Below are 27,080 nucleotides of genomic sequence, written 5' to 3'. Positions count from 1 at the left end.
AACCCGTACACCAAAAGGTTATAGGCTTGATTCCTGGTCAGGGCACAAAGTTAGACTGTGGGTTCAATCCCCCATCAGGACGTACACGAGAGACAACCAATCAATGTTTCTCTCTCTTCTCCTTCTCCCTACCCCTTTCTCTAAAAATCAATAAAAATATATCCTTGGGTAAGGATTTTAAAAACAGTAAGTTGTTAAAATAGTTTCTACATGCATGTTTCTATGACCCCTATCAATGCGACAACTTGAGACCCGCCTCTAGGGGTCACAGAGCAGCAGTTCCCCTGCTGGCAGACAAAGTCCCCTGTGCAGGGTGCGCACGGGGCGCACCCGGGGCTGTGCCAGCAGCAACAAGTGCTGCCGGGACTTCCACGTCTCCGGGAGGTGCAAGCACTGCACACCCACATCTTCTCACTCTGCACATCGGAAACAGCCCGGGAGCTAGAACCAAGCAAAGAGCCCTGAGTAGCTCAGTAAGCCCATCAACACTCAAACCATAAGGTTCTATTTAGGGTTCAATCTCCGTGTATAAAAACTAAAGTTAGTGCAAAAAAGGAGGATGCAACTCAGCAGGCCCCTTGATTGGAGCCATGAGCAGACATGAGCCCGTACTCCGCTAGTCGGAGAGGAATCTAGGAATGGGGGTTTCCCAAAGACAAACCAGCATATTTTGAACTGAGGGAAGGCCAGCCAAGGATGAAATCAAAGAGGCTTAGAATAAATAATGTTGAACTAACCTGACCAAAACATTACTCTATTTGCTGGGCAGTCGGTGACGCGCTGAGAATGGACTTGGTCCCAACTCCGCACTCAGTGCAAAACCCAGTGCCTCGGAGTTTTCAAACTCTCCAAGTTCAAGTCTAGCTTGCTTGCTTGCTTGAAGTTACTCAACATTTCAGAAATGACATGCACAGAGCATTTCATCCGAATCCTCACCAACATCCTACCTTGAGACATTTTAGCAGAGAAGGCAGAAGAGGTGCTTGAGAGAGCTTATGCTTCCAGGGCGGCTGCAGCCGGATGACGTGCCCCAGCAACGAGAGGGTGGGTAACCGAGAGGCGGCTTTGCCTACATATTCATTCATTTTGTCCAAGAGGTGCTAAGAATGTGAAAGAACAGGGACATCTATCTCAATAAGGCTGGGGGCGGAGGGCGGTCAAGGGAACCACGGGAAACCCTCGGGGGAATGTATGAGGTTCACACAAAGGCAGCAGTGATGGGCTCCAGACCCCCAAGGCTTCCCTTGATGTAGAGCAAGGGTCACGCAGGTGAAGAAATCAAGTTTTAAACCATGTTGGCAAACAAAACACTGTTGCATCTGGCCTGAGAGAGGACAAGCAGTCCGCACTTCTGAAGAAGGATCCCCACAGCACGCAGGAGGTAGGGGGGCTGGAGGACACTCCCCATAGGCCCTCTTTTCAAAGTACAAACAGGCCACTTCTTCCCCTAGCCACGGGCCCCCAGCCGGCAGCAGGCTGTTGGAGCTGTGAGGGGCCCTGCTGGAAGCACTCTCCCTGCTACAGTAGTCCAGCCACATGGTTTGGCCCCGAATATAATCAGGTACTAGCAGAAGGTGCAATTCAGCCAGGAGTGAAAAATAAAACAACATACTAAAAGGCAGACAATGGCCCTGGCCAGTTTGGCTCAGTGGTTGAGCGTCGGCCTGCGGACCATAGAGTCCCGGGTTCGGTTCCCGCTAGGGGCACGCACCACACAAAAAAATTAAATTAAATTAAATTAAAATAAAAAAATAAAAGGCAGACAATGGCAAGGCCTTCAAATTCTGGTAAAGTCACCAGCATATGAACTCAAGATGGCCCAAAGTCTGCCTTACCGTGCTCTGTTAGCTACCGACCAATGAAAATAAAGCAAAGCAAAACCTAAGGAATCTCCCGAGTGTTGGGAACAGGACTCATCCATAAGCCCCATTAGTGACTGCACTTACAATTTCCCCAGATCGACCAGAAGTCGAAAAATCCTACTCAAAGCAAGGGTTTTAAAAGGGGTACTTTATGGATCGAATTGGCACTGTACAGTTGTAGTTTGGGGATTCCAGGATTTCTTTGGAAAGCAATATCTTAAAAGACCTGTCAAATTTGTTTCATTTTGTAAACTTTCCTGGTCCTGCAGATGATTTTACATGGGGTGATAACCTATCACGAGGGCCTCCGTGGCGGCAGGAGCTGCGGAGTGAGCTGTGCAGCCTGCCCCACAGGGGTGCGGAGAAGCCAGCACACCGCATGTGACGACATCGCCCAGGCTCCCCGCTGCACCCCAGCAGTTACCTTATCGTGTGGCTCTTGCAAGGTGGTCAGGATGTGCAACACTTGCTGAGAACTGGTTTCCAGGTAATAATCCACCAAGGTGTTCACAAGCATCGGACCGCGGTCTAAACAAAGAAGGGGGCAGTCTCCCACAGTTATTTCCTTTAACATTCGAAATGCACCCCAGATAGCTGGCTGCCACAAAATCCGGATATTTCTCCATACACTACCCAAAGTCACAGGAGGAATCCCAGTTCTGCCTCCGTCCAATGATTTAGGGTCGACAGTGAGACAGCACCAAGTTTGTCTGCCTCCATATCCATATGAGTATATAAAATGCTATCTTTTTTATTACTTTTTATTTACAAAAATAATCTATGTCTATTGTTAACAATTCAGACTATGTGAAAGTAATCTTTCACTGTATTTATTCAAGGCTATAATGAAATACAGATTCTTGTAAGTGAGCAAATGGTACATGTTTTTAAACTGATGACAGATACTGCAAAAAGGCTGAACACCAATTTATTCTCCTGCTAACAATGTCCATCTCTATAATCAATATTTGATTTTTACCAACCTGGAAAGCAAAATGGGTACTGTTCAAATTGTTTTCCTCCAATTAAAAAAAAGGTTAAGCAGTTCTCATATTAAAAATAACATATATGGCCCTGGTCGGTTTGGCTCAGGGGTTAGAGCGTCAGCCCATGGACCAGAGAGTCCCAGGTTCGGTTCCCGCTAAGGGCACATACCTCGGTTGCAGTCTGTCCCCGGCCCCGGTTGGGGTCGTGTGGGTGGCAGCCACTTGATGTGTCTCTCTCACATCGATGTTTCTCTCTCCCTCTTTCTCCCTCTCTCCCTCCCGCTCTATCTGAAGATAAATGCAAAAAAAAATGTCCTCAGGTGAGGATTAAAAACATAACATATATGAGCCTGACTGGTGTGGCTCAGTGGTTGAGCACTGACCCTGCACCAAGAGGTCGCCAATTCGATTCCCAGTCAGGGCACATGCCCAGGTTGTGGGCCTGATCCCCAGTGGGGGGCATGCACGAGGAGGCCAGTCAATGTTTTCTCTCATCGATATTTCTCTCTCTCCCCCTCTCCCTTCCTCTCTCTCTCTCTCTCTCTCATATCAATAAAGAAAAAAAATGTTTTTTAAATAACATATATGATATACAGATGAAGTGTCATATCTGGGATTTGCTTTAAAACGCTTGGGTGGGCCCTGGCTGGTTTGGCTCAGCAGTTAGAGCATCAGCCTGCAGTCCAGAGAGACCCGGGTTCAGTTCCTGCTAAGGGCATGTACCTTGGTTGCAGTTTGTCCCCAGCCCTGGTTGGGTCGTGTGGGTGACAACCACTCAATGTGTCCCTTTCATATTGATGTTTCTCTCTCTCTCTCCCTCTCTCCCTCCCACTCTATCTGAACAAAATATCGAAAAATGTCCTTGGGTGAGGATAAAAAACAAAACAAAAAAACCCTTGGGTGGGGAGAGTCAGCGAAGCTCAGCTGAAATAAGAATGGCGGAACCTGGGCACTGGGTCCATGGGGCTCACTCTGGGGTCCTTACATCTACGTCTATGTGCATATTTGAATACTCTGCAGTTTAAAGCTGAAACATGCCCTGGAGGGTTTGGCTCAACAATTAGAGTGTTGGCCCGTGGACCAAAGAGCTGCAGGTTTGATTCTGGTCAAGGGCACATACCTCGGTTGCGGTTTGGTCCCTGGCCCTGGTTGGGGTCATACAGGAGGCAACCAATCGATACGTCTCTCTCATATCCATGTTTCTCTTTCACTCGCTCTCTCTCTCTCTCTCCCCCTCCCTTCCTCCCTCCCACTCTGTCTGAAGATAAATGGAAAAATATCCTCAGGTGAGGATTCAAAAAGAAAGCTGAAAACACACACAGAATGACACCGCCAACATACGCTCTTTGTTGGTGGTTTTAAAGACTCTCGAGAAGATGAAACCACAATTTACCCGCGGGATTCTGGTCACCCCTTGGTCAATCTCTGCCGATTGGCAGGATGAGCAGAAAAGAACATGATCTTGCTCACCAGAATTGAGGTTCTCTTTCAAGACAGCTGTGACGTCCTCACGCACACTCAGCACGGGGGAGTCCAGCATGGGGAGCAGCTCCCCAATATTGGCTTGTTGGGCCATTTTCTTACACGGATGTGCTGTGCCGGGTCCAGGACGTTCATTAAAGACTCTGAAGGCTCTTCATTGGTGCCACTACCAGGCTGAGAAAAGGAAGACGACAGTGTGACCAAATGGTCTCGTTTTTCCCCACAAAAGAACTACCTACAAGACAAAGCAGCGCACGTGTCCAGTGCCGTGAAATGTGTCCAGAACTTTGTTGATGACAGCATTGAGGGTGTGTAATTCTACCTATGACAAGTTTTCGAAGAGGAGTTCTACAGATGCAACAATCAGAGAGAAACCGAAAGCCGACAACGTTCAGACCGATCGTCACTGCAACTTCATAAAATATCCAAATCGAAGTTATGTCTACTTCTGATTCTGCCTTGGATTCTAGCTAAGATTATGTTTATTTTTCAAACCACTGACCTAAAAAGTAGCTGGACTATTTGCAGAAAAAGAACTAGAAGCATAATATTTCTTCTTGACAACTGCTTCAATGTCTACAAGTTAGTACAGCTGGCTAGGTCACAAGTCCCTGAGGTCAGTACTAGTTCGAACCAGGGGTCATTTCTCTCTTTGGAGTGTACACTCCTCATGCCATTGGTTACATGGAAGGGGCATCGGGGCAAACTTCACCTTCAAAACCCAGTCCTTACGGCAGTGGAGCAGTTGCGTCATCTTCACGTACAGAAAAGCAGCTCACCTGCCAAGCGTGGCTACGCACACAGTTATGATTTCTCCCCACTTAGTCACTAAAGCTCTGTTTTCAAAAACAAGTAATATCCGCTACCACATGTCAGACAGGCACTGCACACCTTTTCCAAACACCAACGAACATGCTCCTTTCCTAGTAGCGTGTGATCAGCTCCTTGGTCCCCGTTTTTATAGGGACAGGGGTCAGGCCATTAGCTTGGGGTCACAAAGCCAGCGAGAGACCAAACCAGGGAAGGACTGAAAGCTGAGCCCAGATCTGCCAGACTCCAAAGCCCCGAGCCCTTGAACGTGACAGTAAGCTAGTGTGTAGCTTTGACCCCCCACAGCCACTCTGCGAGGTGAGCAGCTATTATCCTTATTGTACAGTGAGAATATGGATACTCAAGAAAGGTGAATGAGTCTACCAAGGTCACATAGTAAAGCAAAACACAGCTGGCCAAGTTCCCAGACCAATGAATATAAATATATATGTCATTTGCAGCCATATTAAAATATACTCTTATTTTCTATTTGCCTTTTCTTTGAATAAGCTAAAGTAGAAGTTATCCAGCTTTAATGTATATCAAAATTACTCAGGATGCCTGTTAGAAATGCAATTTCCTGGGTCCATTCCAGACTGAATTTTGGGCTCGGGAATCTACATTTTAATAAGCACTCAGGTGATTCTTTTGTGGATGGTACATAAAACTGTTTGAGAAACACCAAGCCAAAGAGTTAAACTTCTCCTGCAAGGGCCAAATTTAAAGTAGCAATAACCCTGAACACTGGCGAGTATTAACTACTACTATCTATGCTCATGTTTAATTATGACCTGGCAATGTTCACTGATTTGGCTCTTGGTACATCCGAAGTTCATTAGCTAGAGAAATCAATTAAAATGTCTAAAGGCACCTGGCCAGTGTGGCTCAGTGGATTGAGTGTCGTCCCATGGAGTGGGAGGTCCTGGTTCGATTCCCGGTAAGGGCACATGCCCAGGTTTTGGGCTTGATCCCCAACGGGGGCCATACAGGAAGCAGCCAACTGACATTGCTCCCTCATATTGATGTTTCTCTCTCTCTCTCCCTTCCTCTCTAAAAAAAAAAAAATCAATGAAAACATACTATTTTTTTCAATGTCTAAATGCATTTTTGATAGCAAATCATGAAGTAGTTAAGTTGCTGAGTCACACCTATAAATATAAATCTTACAGGTAAATCACAAAGGAAGTAATTTTGAAAAGGCTCAGAAATCTTACAACTGGTAAGATTTTATCGTAAAAGAATTCCAAGCTGAAAAGAGAAATGTCACTGTGAGCTGGATTAAATCAGTAATGAGGGAAGGTAACCCCAGCCTGCCGGGGCTTATTCTTTGGGAGGATTAAAGGAGATGATGTATGTCATACACCTGAGCACAGTACCCGGCCCAAATAAATACCCACTGAGCGGCGCTGTACATTATCAGGAAGAACACTAGTAAATATCTTTGGGACACCACTTTTGAGATGACTTTTTAAGAGCACATCAACCGCCCTGGCCAGTTTGGCTCAGCGGTTAGAGCATCGGCCTGCGGTCTGGAGAGACCCGGGTTCGGTTCCCGCTAAGGGCACGTACTTCGGTTGCAGTTTGTCCCCGGCCCTGGTTGGTCGTGCGGGTGGCAGCCACTCGATGTGTCCCTTCACGTCGATGTTTCTCTCTCTCTCTTCCTCTCTTTCCCTCCCATTCTATCTGTACAAAAAATGGAAAAATATCCTCGGGTGAGGATAAAAAAAAAAAAAAAAAGAGCACATCAACCTTCCCAGCCCCAAGTTCATTTCTACTTCAGGTAAATCACAAACAATCCTCAGATTTAAAGTATTTTGTCCATAAGTGCAGTATTGTTCCAACAAAGTTGTCAGCTCTGTCCCGTGAGATGCTGTCTTTCGTGCATTGAGAAGACGGCCCTGTCAGGGCTGATCCCCCAAATGCAGGCCCACGGCACAGTTGACAGGAGCTCAGATCTAAACAAAGATGGCGACCATCCAGTGAGGGCTGACCAGCTTGGACTATCCAACTTGTTTTTCAGTTTGTAAATATAATTCAGGCACAAAAGTCTGGTTTCTGAAGCCTACTCTTTCCAAATGCTTACAGAAGGCAAAAATAAGGTTTTGGCTGAAACACATTAGAACATTTTTGGCAGCAAGCTTTTCTCTTTGGTTCTAAAATTCTACTTCAGAACCATGTTTTCTAATTCCCAGAAAAAAATATAAATATTGGGCTTTATGTGAGATTCTTCACTTAAGTGACCCAAGTTCAAGGATTTCTGATATTCTAAAAAGCCCTCATGAGAGTTAAACTGTAAGTTTTTGGAATGAGTCCCATGATTAAAACATCTCTCCTTCTAAAATACCTTCAAACCCTCCCGGGGGCCTCAGTGCAGGGGCTGCCGGGGCAGGCAGCCTTAGAAAGCGCAGTGAGGAACTCCGTGTGCGCAGAGAACTGGCCACAGGTCAGTGGGTGCACGGGGGGCGGGACCAGCTCGAGCTGGACTTGGGGGTGCTGGGTGAGATGCACACGTGCTAAGCACACTTTAGAGCCCACAGAAGAGCTGCTGGCACGGACACACAAGGTCAGATCACAGCACATGGAACACCCGCTTACTGCCGTGCAAGTCTCTCTCCATCTCGGAAAGAACCAAGTACAGAAAACAGAGGAGATAGGAGAAGCCAGAAGTCAACATCTGGGTTAACACATGTCTGTATCTACATGCCAAAGCAACATTTCAGCTACTTTCAGGTTGTCTTTAGTGGCTGCAGGCCACCGCACCGTGTTATAGACTCTGCTATTTATACTGAGGAGCTACGACTTTCAACACCCACCACCCACCCCAAACCTTGTCACTCGGGCAGTCTTCTGGTCTCAGTAAAAGGCAAGACCATCAGCCTAGAGCAAACATCTAGGTGACAGTGAAGGATCCTTGTTGCTTCCACCACTCTTACCCTCACATCTAACCCATCAGCAAACACACTGACTTCACTGACCCTCTGCTGTGGCCCAGTCCAAGCCCCGTCATCACCTTGGAGACAAGGGAACAGCGGACTCCCTCATCACCTTCCTGCTTGCATTCCCGCTCCCCTAAACTCATCTGCCACCAAACAGAAACTCAAAGACGGAAATCAGAATCTATCACTCCCGTTTAAAATCATGCAATGGGCCCTGGCCAGTTTGGCTCAGCGGTTAGAGCGTCCGCCTGCGGTCCGGAGAGACCAGGGTTCGGTTCCCGCTAAGGGCGCGTACCTCAGTTGCAGTTTGTCCCCGGCCCTGGTTGGTCGTGCGGGTGGCAGCCACTCGATGTGTCCCTTTCACGTCGATGTTTCCCTCTCTCTCTCTTCCTCTCTCTCCCTCCCACTCTGTCTGTACAAAAAATGGAAATATGTCCTCGGATGAGGATTAAAAAAAATAATAAAATAAAATAAAATCATGCAATGGGCCCTGGCCAGTTTTGCTCAGTGGTTAGAGTGTTGGCCCACGGACCAAAGTCATGGGTTCAATTCCGGTCAAAGGCATGTACATCAGTTGCGGTTCGTCCCCAGGCCAGGTCAGGTCATATGGGAGGTAGCCAGTGGATGTGTCTCTCTCTCTCTCTCCCCCTCCAACTCTATCTGAAGATAAAAGGAAAAATTATCCTCGGGTGAGGATTAAAAAAATAAATACGTGAAATGAAATAAAATCATGCAATGGCTTCCCATGGAGCTAATAAGAGCCAAACTCATGAGTGGCCTCTAAGGGTCCCCATGCTCAGCCACTGATGAAGTCCCCACCTCCCCCTGCCTTCATTCCACACCACTCCGCAGCTTCATTTCTCTGCTCTGGTCCCTGCCCTTGAAACCCAGGAAAGCTGGTGCTTGCTCAGTGCCTCTGCACTCACTGTCCCCTCCGCCCTGGAGCGCTCTTCCCCCACACCCTCGCATGGCCAACTGGCTTTCAGGTCTCAGTCTGGACACTTGGCCAAAACCTGGTACCTGGCTTCAGCCCCGGTCTTTAGAAGGTGTGAAAGTTGAACCGTCAGCTGCCTCCCTTGGTGGCATCGAGTGAATGTGAGTGTGTGAGAGAGATCGACAACTGTATGCTCATGTTGTCACCATATATCTAATCCACCAGATGTCATCAAAGTGGACGATGCGTGCGTCAGAATCACTGTGAACATCTGCACGATCACCTTCAGACAAAGGTAAAACATTCTAGACATACCATGCAAGTTTTGTATTTTATAGGTTGGAATTCTGTCAGTTTAAGTATAAAAGTATACTTATAAAAACGAAAGCTGCAGTCAATGACGTGACCTTTATGTTCAAAAACAAGAACTTCCAAATAGTTAAATATATTAACTAATTATATAAATGTTAATAGGGTATATTTAGTTAGATAACTATAAATAACAATAATTATTCTTTGAGCCAAATATTTACAAAAATTTTAGTAACACCTGGCTAAATGACAGAAACTATATTTTCCTTTAAAGCATTTTTCTTTTAAGCCTTTATTACAGAACAAAATAACCTTAAGAACTACATTCAGTTTGTAGTCTTTCATGAAAAAGTCATATTTGGGACTACTTCATGTCATGTGAAAATGAATCAAAAACAAAATGTCTACCTGTCACCTCCATTTTTAAGTCATGAAAAAATTTAAAACCACACACAGCAGAACCCGCAGCAAACAGTCCTCGAGCCAAACATGAAGAATGTAGAGTAGGACGAGCCTTGTCCGGTTTCGCTCAGTAGTTAGAGCATCAGTCCAGTGGACTGAGGGGTCACCAGCTCAATTCCTGATCAAGGGCACGTACCTGGGTTGCAGGTTTGATCTCCAGCCCATCAGGGTCATGCGGAAGGCAGCCAACTGACATGTCTCTTTCACATCAATGCTTGTTTCTCTTTCTCTCTCTCTCTCTCTCCCTCCCTTAAAAATCAATGGGAAAATGTCCTCAAGTGAGAATTTTAAAAAAAAGAAGAAAACGTTTAAAAAAATGAAATAATCAAACACATTTTGTACTCACTTACAAAAACACTTTACATAGACAATTTATTGAAGTTTTGTGTCTATGAAGGCTAAAAATGTAAACAAAAAGCTTGTCAAAATGACCTATATGGACAGCCAACAATCTGCAGCAGCTAAAGATGAAGAATCAGCCATTGCCCAAGTTATGACGTCCAGACTCGGCTTACCTCTGGAACACAACCTACCAGAAACTCTCCTGAATTAAATCAGCCCTGTCCAGAAGATTAGTGACAGGACTAACTGTGGCAGCTGAAGGTGAATGTCCAGTATCACACACGTGCACCAGCGACCACTATCACACGTGCACCAGTGACCACCATCGCACACATGCACCAGCGACCACCATCGCACACGTGCACCAGCGACCACCATCACACAGTGCACAGGCGACCACCATCGCACACATGCACCGGCGACCACCATCACACAGTGCACAGGCGACCACCATCGCACACGTGCACTGGCGACCACCATCGCACACGTGCACCGGCGACCACCATCACACAGTGCATGGGCGACCACCATCGCACACGTGCACCGGCGACCACCATCACACAGTGCACGGGCGACCACCATCACACAGTGCACGGGCGACCACCATCGCACACGTGCACCGGTGACCACCATCCCAGATGCAACAGCGACCACTATCATACAGTGCACCAGCGACCACCAATGCACACGTGCACCAGCTACCACTATCCCAGGTGCACCAGCGACCACCATCACCCAGGTGCACCAGCGACCATCATCACCCAAGTGCACCAGCAACCACCATCACACAGTGCACCAGCGACCACCATCCCAGGCACACCAGCAATCACTATCACACACGTGCACCAGCGACCACAGGTGCAACCTAGCAGCTAATAGTGCTGACAAAGTATTTTTCCTGTATTAAAATTTCAAACTTTAAAAATCTGGCTACTGCCCTGGCCACCGTGGCTCAGCTGGTTGGACCACTGTCCCAAGTATCAAAAGGTGGCAGGTTCAATTCCCAGTCAGGGCACATACCCAGGTTACGGATGTGATCCTCAATTGGGGTACATGTGGGAGGCAACCAATCAATGTTTCTCTCTCACACTGATGTCTCTCTCTCACATTGATGTCTCTTTCTCTCTCTCTCTAAAAAATTAAGAAAAATTTAGAAATAAAAACCTGGCTACTAAAACATAATACAATTGTGGTAATAGAAAAATGTTTAATAAAACTTAAGATCTGTGATGTGATGCTCAGCTTGGATCTCAATGACATGAACACCTGACTGTTTGAATTCATGTTCAGTGGATTTCTGAAACAGGGACAGTGCTGCCCTGGCCAGGTGGCTCGGCTGGGTGGAGCGTCGTCCTGTGCACCAGAGGGTGGCAGGTCCGACTCCCAGTCAGAGCACATACCCAGGATGCACGTTCAACCTCTGGTCGGGGTGCGCACAGGAGGCAACCAATCCATGTTTCTCTCTCTCTCTAAAAATCAATTTTAAAAAACACATCTTTGGGTGAAGATTAAAAAAGGGACAGTATTAACCACATTAAAAAAAATTGAAAATGAAAAGACAAACTTAGCCTCCCCTACTTGAGAGGATGATGCTTCCGCATTATGAGACAATCTACAATCCACACTGAGTCCCTGTTTGTGAACAAACATCTATCTTTTTTTTTCTTTTTTTTTTTTAATCCTCACCCGAGGACATTTTTCCACATTTTATTCAGATAGAGTAGGAGAGAAAGAGAGAGCGAGAGAAGCATCGACGTGAAAGGGACACATCGAGTGGCTGCCACCCCCACGACCAACCAGGGCCGGGGACAAACTGCAACCGAGGTACGTGCCCTTAGCGGGAACCGAACCCCGGTCTCTCTGGACCGCAGGCCAACGCTCTAACTGCTGAGCCAAACCGGCCAGGGCAAACATCTATCTTTAAGACAAAAATCCCTACCTGTTTCACAATTCCTACGATGTAAGATGAGGCAGCCCTGGCCGGTTTGGCTCAGCAGTTAGAGCGTCGGCCTGCGGTCCAGAGAGACCCGGGTTCGGTTCCCGCTAAGGGCACGTACCTCGGTTGCAGTTTGTCCCCGGCCCTGGTTGGTCGTGGGGGTGGCAGCCACTCGATGTGTCCCTTTCACGTCGATGCTTCTCTCTGTCTTCCTCTCTCTCCCTCCCACTCTATCTGAACAAAAAAAATGGAAAAATGTCCTCGGGTGAGGATAAAAAAAAAAAAAGATGAGGCAGACAGTGACAGAGTATCATAAATGGCCACTTGCAAGCCAGTAAATGAATCCCATTAGCTGTCTGTGTATTAAGACAGCAGACTAGCCCGGCTGGTGTGACTCAGTGGACTGAGTGCGTCCCATGGACTGAGAGGTCCAGATTTGATTCCTGGTCAAAGCACATGCCCGGGTTGCGGGTTTGATTCCCAGTAGGGGGCATGGAGGAGGCAGCCAATCGATGTTTCTATGTCTCTCTCTAAAAAATCAATAAAAACATATTTTAAAAGATAAAATAAAAATACAGACAGCAGACTAGCCCTTCTTGGTCTGGCTCAGCAGTTAGAGCATCAGCCCTCGGACCAAAGGGTCACAGGGTTGATCCCGGTACAGCGGACCAAACACCTGGTCAACTCCAACTTACAGCTCAGTGATGAGCCAGCTCACTGAGACTAAGCTCATCTCCACAGAAATGCCAGCGCCTGACATTTATGAAGGATGCATCCTGGGACTCAGAGTCCTTCAGCTCCTAGAACCCACTGCAGCAGATAATTCACCCCAAACTAACGAAAACCACCCACAGAAGCCACGTTAGGATGCGATGCTGACTGGCTGCCAGGATGCACAGCACCCCCCGAGCTACACACTCCTGCAGCCCAGGCCCCACTGCAGAGCAGGTGAGGGGTGGCACACTCTTCACACCACATTTCCGTTTCCAGACCCACGTGCACATCTGAGGCATAGCCTGGAGAGAACCTCTGCTCTCATGAAATGACTTGGTCCAACACAGGTTTCAATTGAATTTCGTGAGGAAAACCACACTTGGCTGTTAGAACTGACTTGAGTCATGGGTCCACCAAGTGCTGGCCATACGGTCTTAGGGAAATTAGGTGACAAATGTACAGTCTTCGTCTGTAAAAAGGGGTCACACCAAACGTGTGCTGTGAAGAGAAAAGTAATGATGTAACAGTGCCTGGCACTGAATAAGCAATCAAACATCATCAGTAACTTGACCAATTACTTCATGCCACAGACGGTCCAGTTCCTAGCAAGCAGCTAAAGCCATAAATGTTAAATCCGGTGTGCAAAGAAACATCCACGCACTAGTACAACCACGAACTAGATGATCCATTCCCTTCTGTCCCCCCAACCGGTGGACTAGTCGATACCTTACCTGTTCTGGGGACAATTGGTAATTCAGTTTCCAGTGCTGTCAACCTGGCGCCTTTCATGGTCACTGGAGGAAAAACACAAACATGGACACAATAATCTTACCGTGCGGCGAGCCCGATGAAACCAGAGGGAGTGCAGGGTTCACCTGCTCCCGCCTCCTTCCTACTCCGGCCCTGACAGGTGGCCGTCCACTCTCTGAGGGAGGAACACTACAATCCCTGGGCGCACCTGCCTCTCCCTGTCCACATTTCTGACCAGCTGGTGTGAAGGCCTCATACTGCGCGGAACTTGTAACCTCTGCCTGTGTTACCCGTGTGTTAGAGCTTGTACTGATGGGCAGTAGGTGAATGGTCAGGACGGGCTCTAGAAGCCGAGGGTTCCGAGCTGAAACCCAGCTCCACTCGGCTGAGGAACTTCTGGCTCTTTCTCCTAAGCCTCTGAGGTCTAACCTTAAGCTACCGCATCTGTGAAGCGAGAAGAGGATGGGCCTTTCCTCACAAGGCCGTGTGGGGACTGGAGGTGACACGTCCCATTGCCTCAGCACAGTGTGTGGCACAGAGTGCTACCCCTGGGAGCCCCAGGAGGCAGCCCCAAGGGGGAGCAGTACCAGGCCCTCCGTGGGCCAGCATCAACTTAGCACCCACCACCTCCCCACTCCAGGACCTGGCCCCACTAGCCTCTCAGCCAAGCCACTCTCACCCCCATTTCAGGACCTGCTCCCCCACACCCAGCCCAGCTAAGTCTTCACCCTTTAAATCTCAGCTTAAACATACATGCGTCAGAGAAGCCTTCACTTCCCTCCATTCCCAAGTCCCAGACTGGGTCAGGCCCCATTGTGGACTCTTAACAGCTGGATTTCTCTGCATCACTTGTGTAATTAGTTCCTGACCATGTCTCCCTCACTGGACTGAAGTCACATCCAGAGAAGAGAGCAGATTGTTCCACACTGTGTCCCAGCAGCTACCACCGTGCTGGCTGCAGCAGGTTCTCGAAGGACGTCTTACTGCTTCAGCATCATAGAGCTCAACTTGTTTCTATCAATTAGCCTGTAATAACAACACTTACACTACATGGTATTTTGCTTGAAGTAGCAGAATCTAACAACAATGTTAAGTGAGGATTTACTATACTTGTTGATGGAATGACTAGGAGTTAAAACATTCTTAAATGTGCAAAGCTGAATTCTGCCTTCAAAACAACACAACCTTAATCTAATCCTTCTACATGACAAGCATAAAATATTTGTAAAGAGCTATCATTTCTCGCCCTGGCCGGTTTGGCTCAGCGATTGGAGCGTTGGCCTGCGGTCCCGAGAGACCCGAGTTCAGTTCCCGCTAAGGGCACGTACCTCGGTTGCAGTTTGTCCCCGGCCCTGGTTGGTCGTGCGGGTGGCAGCCACTCGATGTGTCCCTTTCACATCGATGTTTCTCTCTCTCTCTTCCTCTCTCCCCCTCCCACTCTACCTGAACAAAAACTAGAAAAATGTCCTCAGGTGAAGATAAAAAAAAAGAGTTATCATTTCTCTACTTTCTTCCCCCTTTCTATCCACATTATCTCATTAAACATCTATGTCAAATACGAGTATGTATAAATACATACATTCCAGTTAGCTTCAAAATATATTTAGGCACAGCCCTGGCCGATTTTGCTCAGCGGTTAGAGCGTCAGCCCGCGGACCAGAGAGACCCGGGTTCGGTTCCCACTAAGGGCATGTACCTCGGTTGCGGTTTGTCCCCGGCCCCGGATGGGGTTGTGTGGATGGCAGCCAGTCGATGTGTCTCTCTCACATTGATGTTTTTCTCTCTCCCTTCCCCCTTCTCTCCCTCCTGCTCTATCTGAAATGCAAAAACGTCCTCGAGTGAGGATAAAATAAAAAAATGTATTTAGGCGCAGACTGGTCACGGGCCTGGAAGCTCCACGAGGACAAGTCCACCAACGGACACCCAGGGCCTAGTCCAGTGCCTGCCACACAAGAAGCAAATAACCCTGCTCTGTGAGCAACGGCTGCACCAGCTTCTCTGGTAGGCATTCCAGGGCTGACTACAGAGGACAAGAGCTGAGCCTCATACACTCAACACACCTAAGTCCCCTAAGCACAGCAAAGACTGGAAACGAACCCTTCAACATACATCCTGGTTAAAGTCGAACTAGGGGACTGAGTGACTCTGTAACAGTTACGATCTCTTGTCCCAGACAACAAGGTGATTCTATTTCCTCATGGCGCACACTCCACACACTAACACCGTGGTCCTCAGTGGCCCGTGCAGACGTGTCTGCAGTGCGGGGAGGCAGACTGGTCTTTCAGACAGGGAGTGCTTGCCCGACCTCTGTCACTCAACCAAACCAAGAGTCAGAATTAAACACAGGAGCCTCTAATCTTCAGAATCCTTAAAGCAGCTGTTAGTCCAGAGAGTCATATAGACTTCTTGCAATTTATCCCACTTGGATCTTTTACTGAAAAGCAGCATCTAAGGTGAGGGTAAAATTAGGATATATACAAGCGGAGCTCTTGCAGCCTGCCCAGCCAACATCCCTGTCCTAGAAAAAGGCACTGACATAGGAAATCAGAATGTCTGATGTGATGCTCAACGTGAAGACTCCCCAAGGCTTCATCACTACGCTGGAAAAAGGCGATGGCAATACACCAGCATCACCGTAATGCTGGCACGTCAACACTATCTGCCAGTACTGATGCTTTAAGTGCTTATTCCCTTACTAGCTTATAGTTAAATCCTGCCCTATCGAGGTACTACGGGGTAGAATCTTCTGGTCAGGAAAGTGAGATGTGACCTGTGAATTTCCTGATCAGAAGTGAGGAATGGAGAAGACCCTTGTCAGGATGTGTACACCCCCAAGGGTATGGATGAAAACACCTGTCAGAGCGTAACAGGGTCTGTCCATCTTAGTTTCAAAAACCCAACTGACCAAGAAAAATGCCCTAGACCTAGCCTTTCCCTTTCGCCAGTCTGAGCGATGCTCTCTCCTGCGGCAACGTGGTAACAGACTTCTACAGGCAGTCTTTCTGAATAAAATAAGGGGCGGTTTGCGGAAGATGAGGGCTCCGCACTTTAGTGTCTGGAGATTACATGGAAGGAATGCAGGTCAATTTGTTTTCACAGTTCACCTTGCTCTCACACTTTAGGTGTTTGCAGATCGATGGCTTATACGCCTAGGATTACGCATGAACTCCAGCACACCTGCCACGTGTCGCTGTCATTAGCAGGACCTGTGCATGTCCGTCACAGACCTCTGCCCTCAGCAAGATACATGGCGGGCTGAGAGACGGCTAAGAGCGATGCATGCCGTTATGAACGCTCATGGCAGGCACCCACGAAGCCTTTAGAAAGTATCTTATCTGAAAACATCAGCTGCTATTCGGACTTTTAGAAAGCCAGTGTTGTGTGTGGCCTTCTACCCTCTAGGAGTCCCAGAGCTGCAATCACACAAAATAGGAAACCGCACAGCACATCGCCTAAGGTAACTCTGAACACACCTGTCTGTGGTAAAAAACCACGACAACAGGTATAACCGAAGGCAAACATCTCTTTACTACATTTGTTTCTATATTCAGGTTTTTACTAGGAAAAACTCAAAGACAATTCAGATACAGGTTCAGGCACAAATGGACTATTTCATTATCAAATACAGTAGGTGTGAAGCAGAAATATCACACTGTTATGTGAATAGTACAGTTAGTATGTTAGCAATACAGATAATAATAGTCTGTTAATAAGACACTATTATACTATCATGCTCAGCTCTGAGGTGAATTCTTAGAGTAATATTCTATCAAGTGAACAAAGTTGTCTCCAGCACAAGTACCCAAAAGGCATAAGATACCAGCTCCCAGTCCCTCTTCCTACCAGCGCACAGAAGAAAAGAGAAGGAGTAAGAAATACTACTTAGTATGTGAATAAAACAGCTGATGGCAAGACCTGCCAAAACATGTAGTCACATGTGATTTAAATGGTCTCAGCAGTAGTCCTTCTCAAGGTCATACAAGCTGGGGCAGGAGAGCTCCAGGTTCTCCATTCAGATTTTGCCATCAGGGAGCTTGATGGACAACTTGCTGAAGCTCGTGTCCTATTTCAAAGGTCGCCTGCAGAGACAGAGCTTGATTTTGGTAAGATATAGTTCTTCTATAAATAATGTTTCTTATGTTTTGCATTAGCATGAACAAAATTATTTACTAGAAAATACAGGCCAAACAGATATCATGTATGTGTCAAAAAGTCACTATACTGAGCTCCCCTAAAAGAAATCTGGGCAAATGGTTAAGATTTCTTTAGGCTTCAAGCTCATAGGACTAAATCAGAAATATCCAGGAATAAAGGCATAGGGTCCAGGACAATGGTTCTCATATGTAGTCCTCACATCAGCAACATCAGCATCACCTGGAATTTGTTAGAATTGCAAATTCTTGGGCCTTGTCCCAGACCTGAACCAGAAACTCTAGGGGTGGGGTGATTCTAATGCCCAATAAAGATTGAGAACCACTCGTCCAGGAAGAAGAAAGAAGGATGAAGGTGAGAAACATTTTACACACACACACTTTAAGGTTCAAAAGGAAAAAATAGTGCATAAACCTTGGGGGAAAACCCAGAGGAACTCTACCAGGTGCTAAAAGCACCAGCAGAGACTGAAAGCTATGCCTGACAAGCATTTAGCAAGTTACATAGCTGACTTTTCCACTTCTGATTTTTTTAAATGAGGCACCTAAAGCTGAATTTCCAATGAAGCATAAAGAATATTTCAGTATAAAAGTCTGACAAATGATTTATAATACAAATAGTACACAGGCCCATCTATAAAAGAGTTGGGCCTTACCCTGGCTGGGGTGGCTCAGCTGGTTGAGCATCCTCTTATGCACCAAAAGGTTGCTGATTCGATTCCTAGTCAGGGCACATGCTCAGGTTGCAGGTTCGATCCCCAGTCAGGGTGTGTGCAGGAGGAAACCTATCAGTGGTTATCTCTTACATTGATGTTTCTCTCTCTCCCTCTCCCTTCCTCTCTCTCTAAAATCAATAAAAGTATTTTTAAAATAAATAAGTAAAAGAGTTGGGCCTCTCCTACCTACTCTATTGGTTTAAAAAAATAGGTTGTTTTTAATAAAGCCCAAGTCCATTTTTAAGAGCAAGAATCTATCTAGAATGATCGGCTGAGCTCCAAGCTGGGTCTATGAAGTTCCTGAAGCCATACTCAATATTTTACATCTCTATGAACTTGCTTTTGGTGGTGATAGGACAGGAAGGGATATGTGGTCCATAGTTTCCCTGGATTTTCAGAGGAGAACGGACCTCCACTCCACCCCAAAAAAAGATTAAGAACCACTGATCTATAAGTTAGTTTATGAGGTTAGCAGTTCTGACAGTTTAACACAGTGAAATATTAAATTTAGGGGCTCTGGATCCAACCAACAGGGTTCAGATCCCAGCTCAGCAACCAAAAAAGTGACTTTAGGCCTCAATTTCTTCATCTCCCTGTCCTGTCTCTTAAGAATTCATAGGATCTTACCTATAAAATACTCAGCACAGTGTTTGGCTCATAAGTACTCAGTAAATATAAACTTTATTATAACAATATTATTACTGAACAAAACCTATTGCTGGATACATGAGGTTCAGCAGTCCATCCATTCAACAACTTGTATTTGAAACATTGCTAAAACCACTGTGTAACTTAAAATGGATACATTTTGAGTCTGTTACTGTGCTGTGAACCACCGAAAGCAGCGCAGGCTAATGACTGCAGACATTAAGGTCACTACATTTGTTCTTCCTTATCACTCGCCACTGTGTCTTCCATCACCAACAGAAGGACACACTTGTCCCTCGTTACTCAAATACTTCATGGTCCTTATTGCCATTACCTTTACACAGTGACCTGTGAGTTCTAGGCCAGTAACTACCATGCCTTGTTTTGTATCAAACCTTGTTTTTTAAGGCACTTGACTCAGTAGATGACAATCTGAATTCATTCAACCTTTACAAATATTGTTGCCCTTTGCTACTTCCCTATACAGAACGAAAGCTAGCACTGCACATCAGAAGGGACAAGAAAAAATAAACAAGGTCCTGAGAATGAACAAATGAAAAAAATATATATATGTGTGTGTGTGTGTGTGTGTGTATGTATATATATATGTGTGTGTGTGTGTGTGTGTGTGTATATATATATACAATTGTTTAGTTCTCCACTAAGACACATTAGATACTAAATTACTAATTTCTAATAACTACAGGCTTAAAAAGTAAGTCATAAAATTGCTGATGGTAGACCTCTTTCAAATCAACTTAAATGGGGGGAGGGGATGAGTATTTCATGCAAACTAAATTATATTAAACACTGAAGGAAAAAACTCAGTGTTTGAGCATATACTTATAATATGTACGTTTAAAGCAAAAAGCGCCCTGACCAGTTTGCCTCAGCGGTAGTGCGTCGGCTCTCGGACCAGAGAGTCCTGGGTTCAGTTCCCGCTAAGGGCATGTACTTCAGTTGAAGTTTGTCCCCAGCCCCAGTGGGGGTTGTGCGAGTGGCAGGCAGCCAGTAGATGTGTCTCTCTCACATCGATGTTTCTCTCTCGCTCTCTCTTCCTCCTTCTCTCCCTCCTGCTCTATCTGAAGATAAATGCAAAAAAAAAAAAAAGTCCTCAGGTGAGGATAAAAATAAAATAAAATAAAGCAAAAAACTACAGGTTTGAATGCTGAGTATGCTTTTCTTTCACGATTGTAGCTACTTAAATGACAAGCAAAACTAATACAAATAAAACTAATTTCTCAAAGAAAGATTTATAATATGAGAAATTTAAAGAAAATTACCTTTTTAAAATAATGTGAAATAAAGGAAAAAGATAAACAGGTCACCAGTCAACAGGTTTGGCTAAAAGTCACCAAAGTGCTTAGATGCTATGAAGCCATGAACACTTTGATTCAATCAATTTAGTCAGAACGTTTAACTGAAGTCCCAGGAGGACCCTGAATCACAGAAATTTAGATTTAGGAATACTATAATTTACAATTCAACTCTCTTACTTCACAGATGAAGAAATGGTGGTGAAGTGACTTGTTCCAAGTCTAAAGTGATTTGACTTTTATAAAGCTGGAAATGGTTGCTATGTTACTGTATTTGGCTCATCTGCACCCAAGAATGTCCAAGTAATTCCAGGAGACTCTCATTTGAGTCCACTATGGCCCTGGATCCCAGAAAAGAACATATCTGAACCCTAACAAACTTTGGAAAAAGAGCTATAAGACCAGGTCGGCTATAATGAAGAGCCCCAAATTCACCCCACTACACACACCAGAAGATAGAAACTATTTTTTTAAATTCCTGTGCAATAAATTATAAATTTTAAAAAATCACCAGATTGAAACTTTCAGGCACTGGTCCTCTCAGCCTCTGATCCTCAACATCTTTGCCTTTTCCCAATATATACATCCAGGTTGTCCTCAAAGACTGAATGTGCAGGTCTACCTAATGTGGGGTCTGACATCTGTGATGGAGGTTCTGATGAACACTGTTAGAGATCTCATTTCCAGCAATTTTATTATTCTGTAAATATCACATAGGTATATATTTGATCTGTCCTAGTAAGACTGTCTAGTTTCATCTCACAAATGAAACCAGGTATGCACAGAAGAGATAGTATTACACCACACAACAGTAGCAGTATCAGAGGTCTTTGCTCTTAACCCAGTGAGGAAGAGTACAATAGAGTCAAAGGATTTGAGACACTCCAATTTAACACAAAAAAGTAAGAAGGCTTGTAGCTCTCTAGAAATCTAACTAGGAATTTAGAAACACATCAAGTCTTTATGACACCAGGAAATGCATGAAGCAAAGAAAGCTTACATCATCATCCTTCCAGGCACGTGAAGTGAGAGTGTTTTGGATAAGATATTAACTTTAGTAAGACAATATTTTCCATTTACATCTTCTATAAATACCCCTTAAGTTTACATCAGGTGGTTAAGAAGAGTCTGCAGCTCCCCAGGGCAATAGCAAGAATCGTTTCAGTGTTTCTGAGGAGCCTCATTTCCCTGATGCATGACTGTTGAAGGTACATTTCCCTGCACAACCCTAAATCAGTTTTCACATTTGCATACTCCAGGTTTACTCAGGAATGTTCAACTTAAGAATCACAGGTGGTTGCTCAGTAAATCAAGGGCTCCCAGAAGATCCGGTTTTGTAATGCTTCTTGAGATTTACAGCTCCACTTTGCCAGCGTGTTTGAATTCAGATGACTCCACGTTGATCTCAAAATCATAAATCAAAGTATCTCAGATGAATATTATTCTATTTTAGTACTTTTACAGCATACTCTATGTAAAGTTAAGTGCTATTTCTATGCTTTCTATTTAAAAAAAAAAAAAAAATCCAACAAGGGTTTTAGCAGGACTTCCTTCTGCAGTCAAGTCATCAAGTTTTATAAAAATATCAAACACTTTCCAGTCTAGACGAGCATGTTTACATGCCCGACACTGCCATCCGAAACAAAAGCTAAGTCACACAAGCAACAGCACTCCTCTTCAAAATTAAACACACACAGGCACTTGTGCACAAACCTTGGCCAACTGATTAATTCCAACCACTTAATTAGAATGACAGGCCAGCTTTGATCAAATAACTGATAAAAGAGAGACTCACGTTGGTATAAATAACGACCCGTCCACAGTCTTGGAATCAGTCAGACCCGAGGTCTGTTCTTGGCTCAGATTCTACTAGAGGTGACCTCGGGCAGGTTACCCTGATGTCTCTGGGCCTCAGTTTTGTCATCTGGGAAATGGAGGTGTAGATAGTGGCTTCCTCTTCCCTTTGTCGCGAGGACGAAGGAGATGACGGCGGGGCACTTCCACAGTGAGTACTCCCTAAACGTGAGCTGTCTCTCCGAGGAGGACCGCACCCCCTTCCGAGACACCCTCCCCCCAATCCAAAACGCACCAAGCACAACTCCTGACCAGGAGACACAAAGCAAGAGCTTTGACGGCGAAGCTCTCCGCCTGCAAGCCCTTCTCCCTCCAGGTCCTCGAATGAATGAGCGCCTAGGAGTGGCTCTGCAAATAGCTGTCTCCAGCGTCGCCTCTGCCGACTTCAGGTAACTGTCTTCGCCGTCATTAACCACCCACGAGCACTCCCGAGCCGGGCACTCCGGCCACGCAAATTGCAGCGGAGCCAAACCCGGAGTCCGCGAGCCCTCGATGCCCGCAGGCAGCCTCCATTCATTCGGCCCCCACCGCGGCCCCTCTCCCCGAGCCCTGGGACCGGCCCCGCCGCCCGGCGCGGCCCCGCCAACCGAGGGTCTCCCCCCCGCCCGCTCTCCGCACCCCCGGGGAGCCTGTCACCCCACCCAGCGAGGGGCTGGCGAGGGGGCTCACCGGCCCCCTGCCCTGGGCGCCGCGGCCCGGGCGTGCACCCGGCCGTGTCCCCGGCCGCCGACGAGGGCGGAGTGCCGGCCAGGCCCCCGCTCCATCCCAGGGACCCGCCAGCCCCGCCGGGCCCCACCGGAGACAGCGCGTAATAAGAGGGAGGGGAAAGCTTTCCGAATCCCCCTTCCCGGGGTCCGGTCGCCAGCAAGGGAGCCCCCTGTCCCCGCCCCCCAAGGCCTCCCCGACTGGGGTCATGGTGCCAGGGCAGCCCCGAGAAGCCCCCATGAAAAGGAGGGGGCGACACCCCCATACTCACCCACCGTCTCCTCCCCCTCAGCTGTTTACCTCACAGTTCCTCCAGCCCACAGGGCGCCGCCATCTTGGACGTACAGCACCTCCCCCGTCGTGAAAGGTCCCCGGCCGGCTGCCGCCTCCGCCACGAAAAAGAGTCCCCGGCGGGGTCTCGCCGCTCCCTCGGGCCCAGCGGCAGAGGCCCGCAGCCGGCAGCCACGCTGGACAGAAGGTGCCGTTCTGCTCATTACCGAGGATGGGAGCCGGTCGAGAAGGAGCCGGCGAGAGTTTCTAAGGCGGGGGGGCGGGGCCGGGCGGAAGGATCCCGAAAGCGGGCCGCTGCGAGATCTTGTGACTCCGAAGGAGGCGAAAAGAAGGGCCGGCGCGGCGGGCGGAGCCACGCGCGCGAGCGAGGGGCGGGGCGCGGGTCACGTGGCCTGGCCGGCCGGGCGGGCGGGGCTGTGCAAGAGGCGTAAACAAGTTGGCCGGTCTGGGTGTGGTTGGGGTGCCGGCTCCTTCCCGGGGCTTCTCGCGGGCTGACTCGGCGGGGCCGCGGGGCTGCGATCCCGCGTCCCCCGGAGCCACTGGGCCTGCGTGGGTGAAGGGTCCGCTGTGCAGCCTCGGGGCCGGGGCAGCCCCCCGAGGGAAGGCGGCGGGCGCTGCCCCGGCGACCTTGCCTTTGCTGGATGTTGGCAAAAGCCCACCTCCGGGGCTGCGAGGAGCCACCGGCTTCTGCCCTCAGGGCGCCAACACTTCGGACCTGGTCGCGACGTCCATGGAAACCACCCTCATCCGGGCAGGCAGCTTTACTTTATTTATTTTTAAGAACATTTTTGAGTGTATTTGAGCCAAATTGACCACAGTTGTGGGGAAGCAAAATCTCCATGGATTTAAAACAATGCTCCCCAGAGCAGGCAGCTTTAAAACAAGAACCCGGCTGAGTGGCCCAGTGGTTGAGCGTCCACCCAGGCACCAAGAGGTTGACGATTTGTCCCCGGTCAGGGCACATGCCCAGGTTGTGGGCCCGATCCCCAGTGGGGGCATGCAGGAGGCGGCCAATCCATGTTCTTTCCCATCGATGTTTCTCTCTCTCCCTCTCCCTCTCTAAAATCAATAAAGAAAATAATTTTTTTTAAATGAGAACCCCTGCATTGAGTCCCTGCTGTGCTACATCCTAGCCGTGTGAACCTGGACAGGCCTGGAAGTCCTCTGAGCCTCAGTTTCTCCCTCGGATGCGCACATGACACTCGTGCAGCTTCAGGGAAACAAAGTGGGAGGGTGTGTAGCTCAGTGTCTTACAGAGACGGTAGATGCTGGTAGATGCTGGGCAGATGCTGGGGGTGGCTCGAGGTGCTATGACCGATGCAGTGTGGGAGGTGGTGGAGAGAGAGATGACATCTAACTGTGGGTTTTTGAAGGACGACCTCTGGCTGGGCTTTTCGTTTGTTTATGCCTATCAGATTCATCAGTATCGGTTGCTTTGGTTATAGTTCCTTCCTTCTCACTGCAGTACAGTATTTCATGCTGTGGGTATACCACAATTTGTGATCCATTCTGTTGTGTTTTTTTCATTTATTGGGGTGTCATTGGTTAATACAATTATATAGGTTTCAAATGTACAACAGCTTACAGGGTGCCGCCATATTGTACTGTGTTTCTGAATCACAAACTGGCTGGTTTTTTTGTTTTTGTTTTTTTAATCCTCACCCAAGGACATGCTTAGAGAGAGGAAGGGGGAGAGAGAGAGAAACATCGGTCAGTTGCCCTCCATACTTGCTCTGAAGCAGGATGAAACCTGAAACCCAGGTATGTGCCCAGCAACCTTTCCGTGTCCAGGACGACATTCTAACCAATTAAGCCACTCCAGCTGGGCCCAACTGGCTGGGTTTTATTTTTTGTTTTTATTACTTTTTTGTTGTTGTTGTTAATCTTCACTCAAGGGTATTTTCCATTGATTTTTAAATAGAGTGGAAGGGAGGGAGGGGGAAAAAAAATCAGTGTGAGAGAGAGACATTAATTGGTTGCTTCCCAACCCCAGCTAGAGCTAGGGATTAAATCTGCAACCCAGGTACGTGCTTTGGACCGGGAATCAAACCTGAGACCCTTTGGTTCACAGGCCAACACTCTAACCGCTGAGCAAAACCAGTCAGAGCCTGGCTGGGCTTTAACGGCAGGAGAGCCCTGGCCTGTGTGGCTCAGTTGGTTGAGTGTTGTCCTATGCACCAAAAGGCAGTTCTATTCCGTCAGGCACATGCCTGGGTTTTGGGCTTGAATCCCAATAGGGGGCGTGCAGAAGGCAGCTGATCCATATTTCCCTCCTCTCCCTTCCTCTTGAAAAATCAATAAAAACATTTTTTTAAATAAAAACAGGCCGTAGAGGTAGGTTTTATTAAAATGAATTGGGAGAGGTGGAAAACCAAAGAAACAAGAGCTTAGAGGCAGGAAGATGCTGGGTGAGTTAGGGGAAAACAAGCTTTGTCATGGGAACCAATTGGGTCACAAGGCAGAGCGTCATTCGAGGGGCCTGGTGGAGTGGCCAGCCTGGTGGGTTTTGTCAGAATGCTAAGAGGACCAGTGTGATCCAAGGTAGGGCTAGCTTGTAGATTGTCTTTGTGAAAATTAGAAAAAGACACCCCCTCTGGGCCCATAGCCCACATGAGCAGAGCCCAGGCTGTATTTCTGCCCCTACCCACTCACCCCCAACCCTCCTGGGGCCCTCGAGCAGTGCACAGCCTTTATAACATGCTGGCTTATGGGGGAGATGAGCATTGAGCTGGGGACACATTACTAGTCACACAGGCTCAAGGAGGCAGTTGGGGGAAACCAAGAGGTCTTGATCCAGCCCAGCCAGGGTGGGTCAGTGGATTGAGGGTCCTCCCATGGACTGAGAGGTCCTGGTTCTATTCCTGGTCAGGGCACATGCCTGGGTTTCAGGCTCGATCCCCAGTAGGGGACGTGCAGAGGCAGCCCATCGATGTTTCTCTCTCATTGATGTTTCTCCATCTCTCTCCCTTCCTATCTAAAAATACATAAAAAATATTACAAAAAAGAGAAAACCATAAAAATATTAATTATTATTATTTTTTTTAATTCTCACCCGAGGACATTTTTCCATTTTTTGTTCAGACAGAGTGGGAGGGAAAGAGAGAGAGAGAGAAACATCGACGTGAAAGGGACACATCGAGTGGCTGCCACCCGCACGACCAACCAGGGCTGGGGACAAACTGCAACCGAGGCACGCGCCCTTAGCGTAAACCGAACCCAGGTCTCTCTGGACCGCAGGCCGACGCTCTAACCGCTGAGCCAAACCGGCCAGAGCTATTAATTATTTTTTTAAAAAGAGTTCTTCTGCCCTAGCCAGTTTGGCTCAGGGGTTGGAGCATCGGCCTGCGGACCAGAAAGTCCCGGGTTCGGTTCCCGTTAAGGGCATGTACCAAAAAAAAAAAAAAAAGAGGTCTTGTTCCAAACAGAACAGAGTTTGAATGCAGGTTTGACCATCATACTGACTGAGTGAGACTTGGCTTCCTCATCCACAACACGGGGGTAATAGCAACACCGACTGCATGGAGATTTGGGCTGGATTCAATAAGATATCAATAAGATATTAAGCTATAATAAATGTAGACCCTCATTCAATAAACATTAGTTTTGTTGCTGTGTTGACTGTGCTCACAGTCCGCTTCCCAGGTGTTGGTTCATCAAATGCTAACTTCTGTGTAGCCACCAAAGCAGAGTCAGCTTGGGGACCAAGCAGGAAAGGTTGGGGGAGGAGGGGGCGGGTCAGGGTTCTCCCACTGCCTCCAGTTCACAAACTATTTTGCCTTTGCATTCACACCAGGGCAGGGGCTCAAATACAGTCAAAGATTCCTGAGACCACCAGTGACTGGGTGGAGTTGGGGGACAGGCGCTGTCCCAGAG

General features: G+C 47.4%; 1 protein-coding gene and 1 pseudogene across 8 annotated transcripts in view; one reads left to right on the top strand and one right to left on the bottom strand.

Annotated features, from left to right (window-relative positions):
- Positions 1-23,278, bottom strand: part of TSC1 (TSC complex subunit 1) — a 51,560-nt gene extending 28,282 nt beyond the window's left edge. For 4 of the 8 annotated variants that reach the window (XM_036260511.1, XM_036260516.1, XM_036260517.1 and 1 more), the window contains exons 1-5: positions 23,188-23,278; positions 13,508-13,570; positions 4,319-4,504; positions 2,287-2,390; positions 948-1,100 (exon numbers count right to left, since the gene is read on the bottom strand). In XM_036260511.1, coding sequence (XP_036116404.1) covers positions 948-1,100; positions 2,287-2,390; positions 4,319-4,424 — 363 coding nt within the window. In that variant the 5' untranslated portion in view covers positions 4,425-4,504; positions 13,508-13,570; positions 23,188-23,278. Of the gene's footprint in view, positions 1-947; positions 1,101-2,286; positions 2,391-4,318; positions 4,505-13,507; positions 13,571-22,152; positions 22,371-23,187 lie in introns of those variants that run through there. The other 4 variants (XM_036260512.1, XM_036260513.1, XM_036260514.1 and 1 more) reach the window with 4 other exon arrangements.
- LOC118629984 lies at positions 22,536-23,702 on the top strand (annotated as a pseudogene).
- The last annotated feature ends 3,378 nt before the right edge of the window (positions 23,703-27,080 follow it).

The sequence above is a fragment of the Molossus molossus genome, unplaced genomic scaffold (assembly GCF_014108415.1).
Source record: "Molossus molossus isolate mMolMol1 unplaced genomic scaffold, mMolMol1.p scaffold_m16_p_14, whole genome shotgun sequence".
Taxonomy (NCBI): domain Eukaryota; kingdom Metazoa; phylum Chordata; class Mammalia; order Chiroptera; family Molossidae; genus Molossus; species Molossus molossus.
The sequence above is the reverse complement of the archived record's forward strand: the minus strand, read 5'-3'. Positions and strand labels throughout refer to the sequence as shown.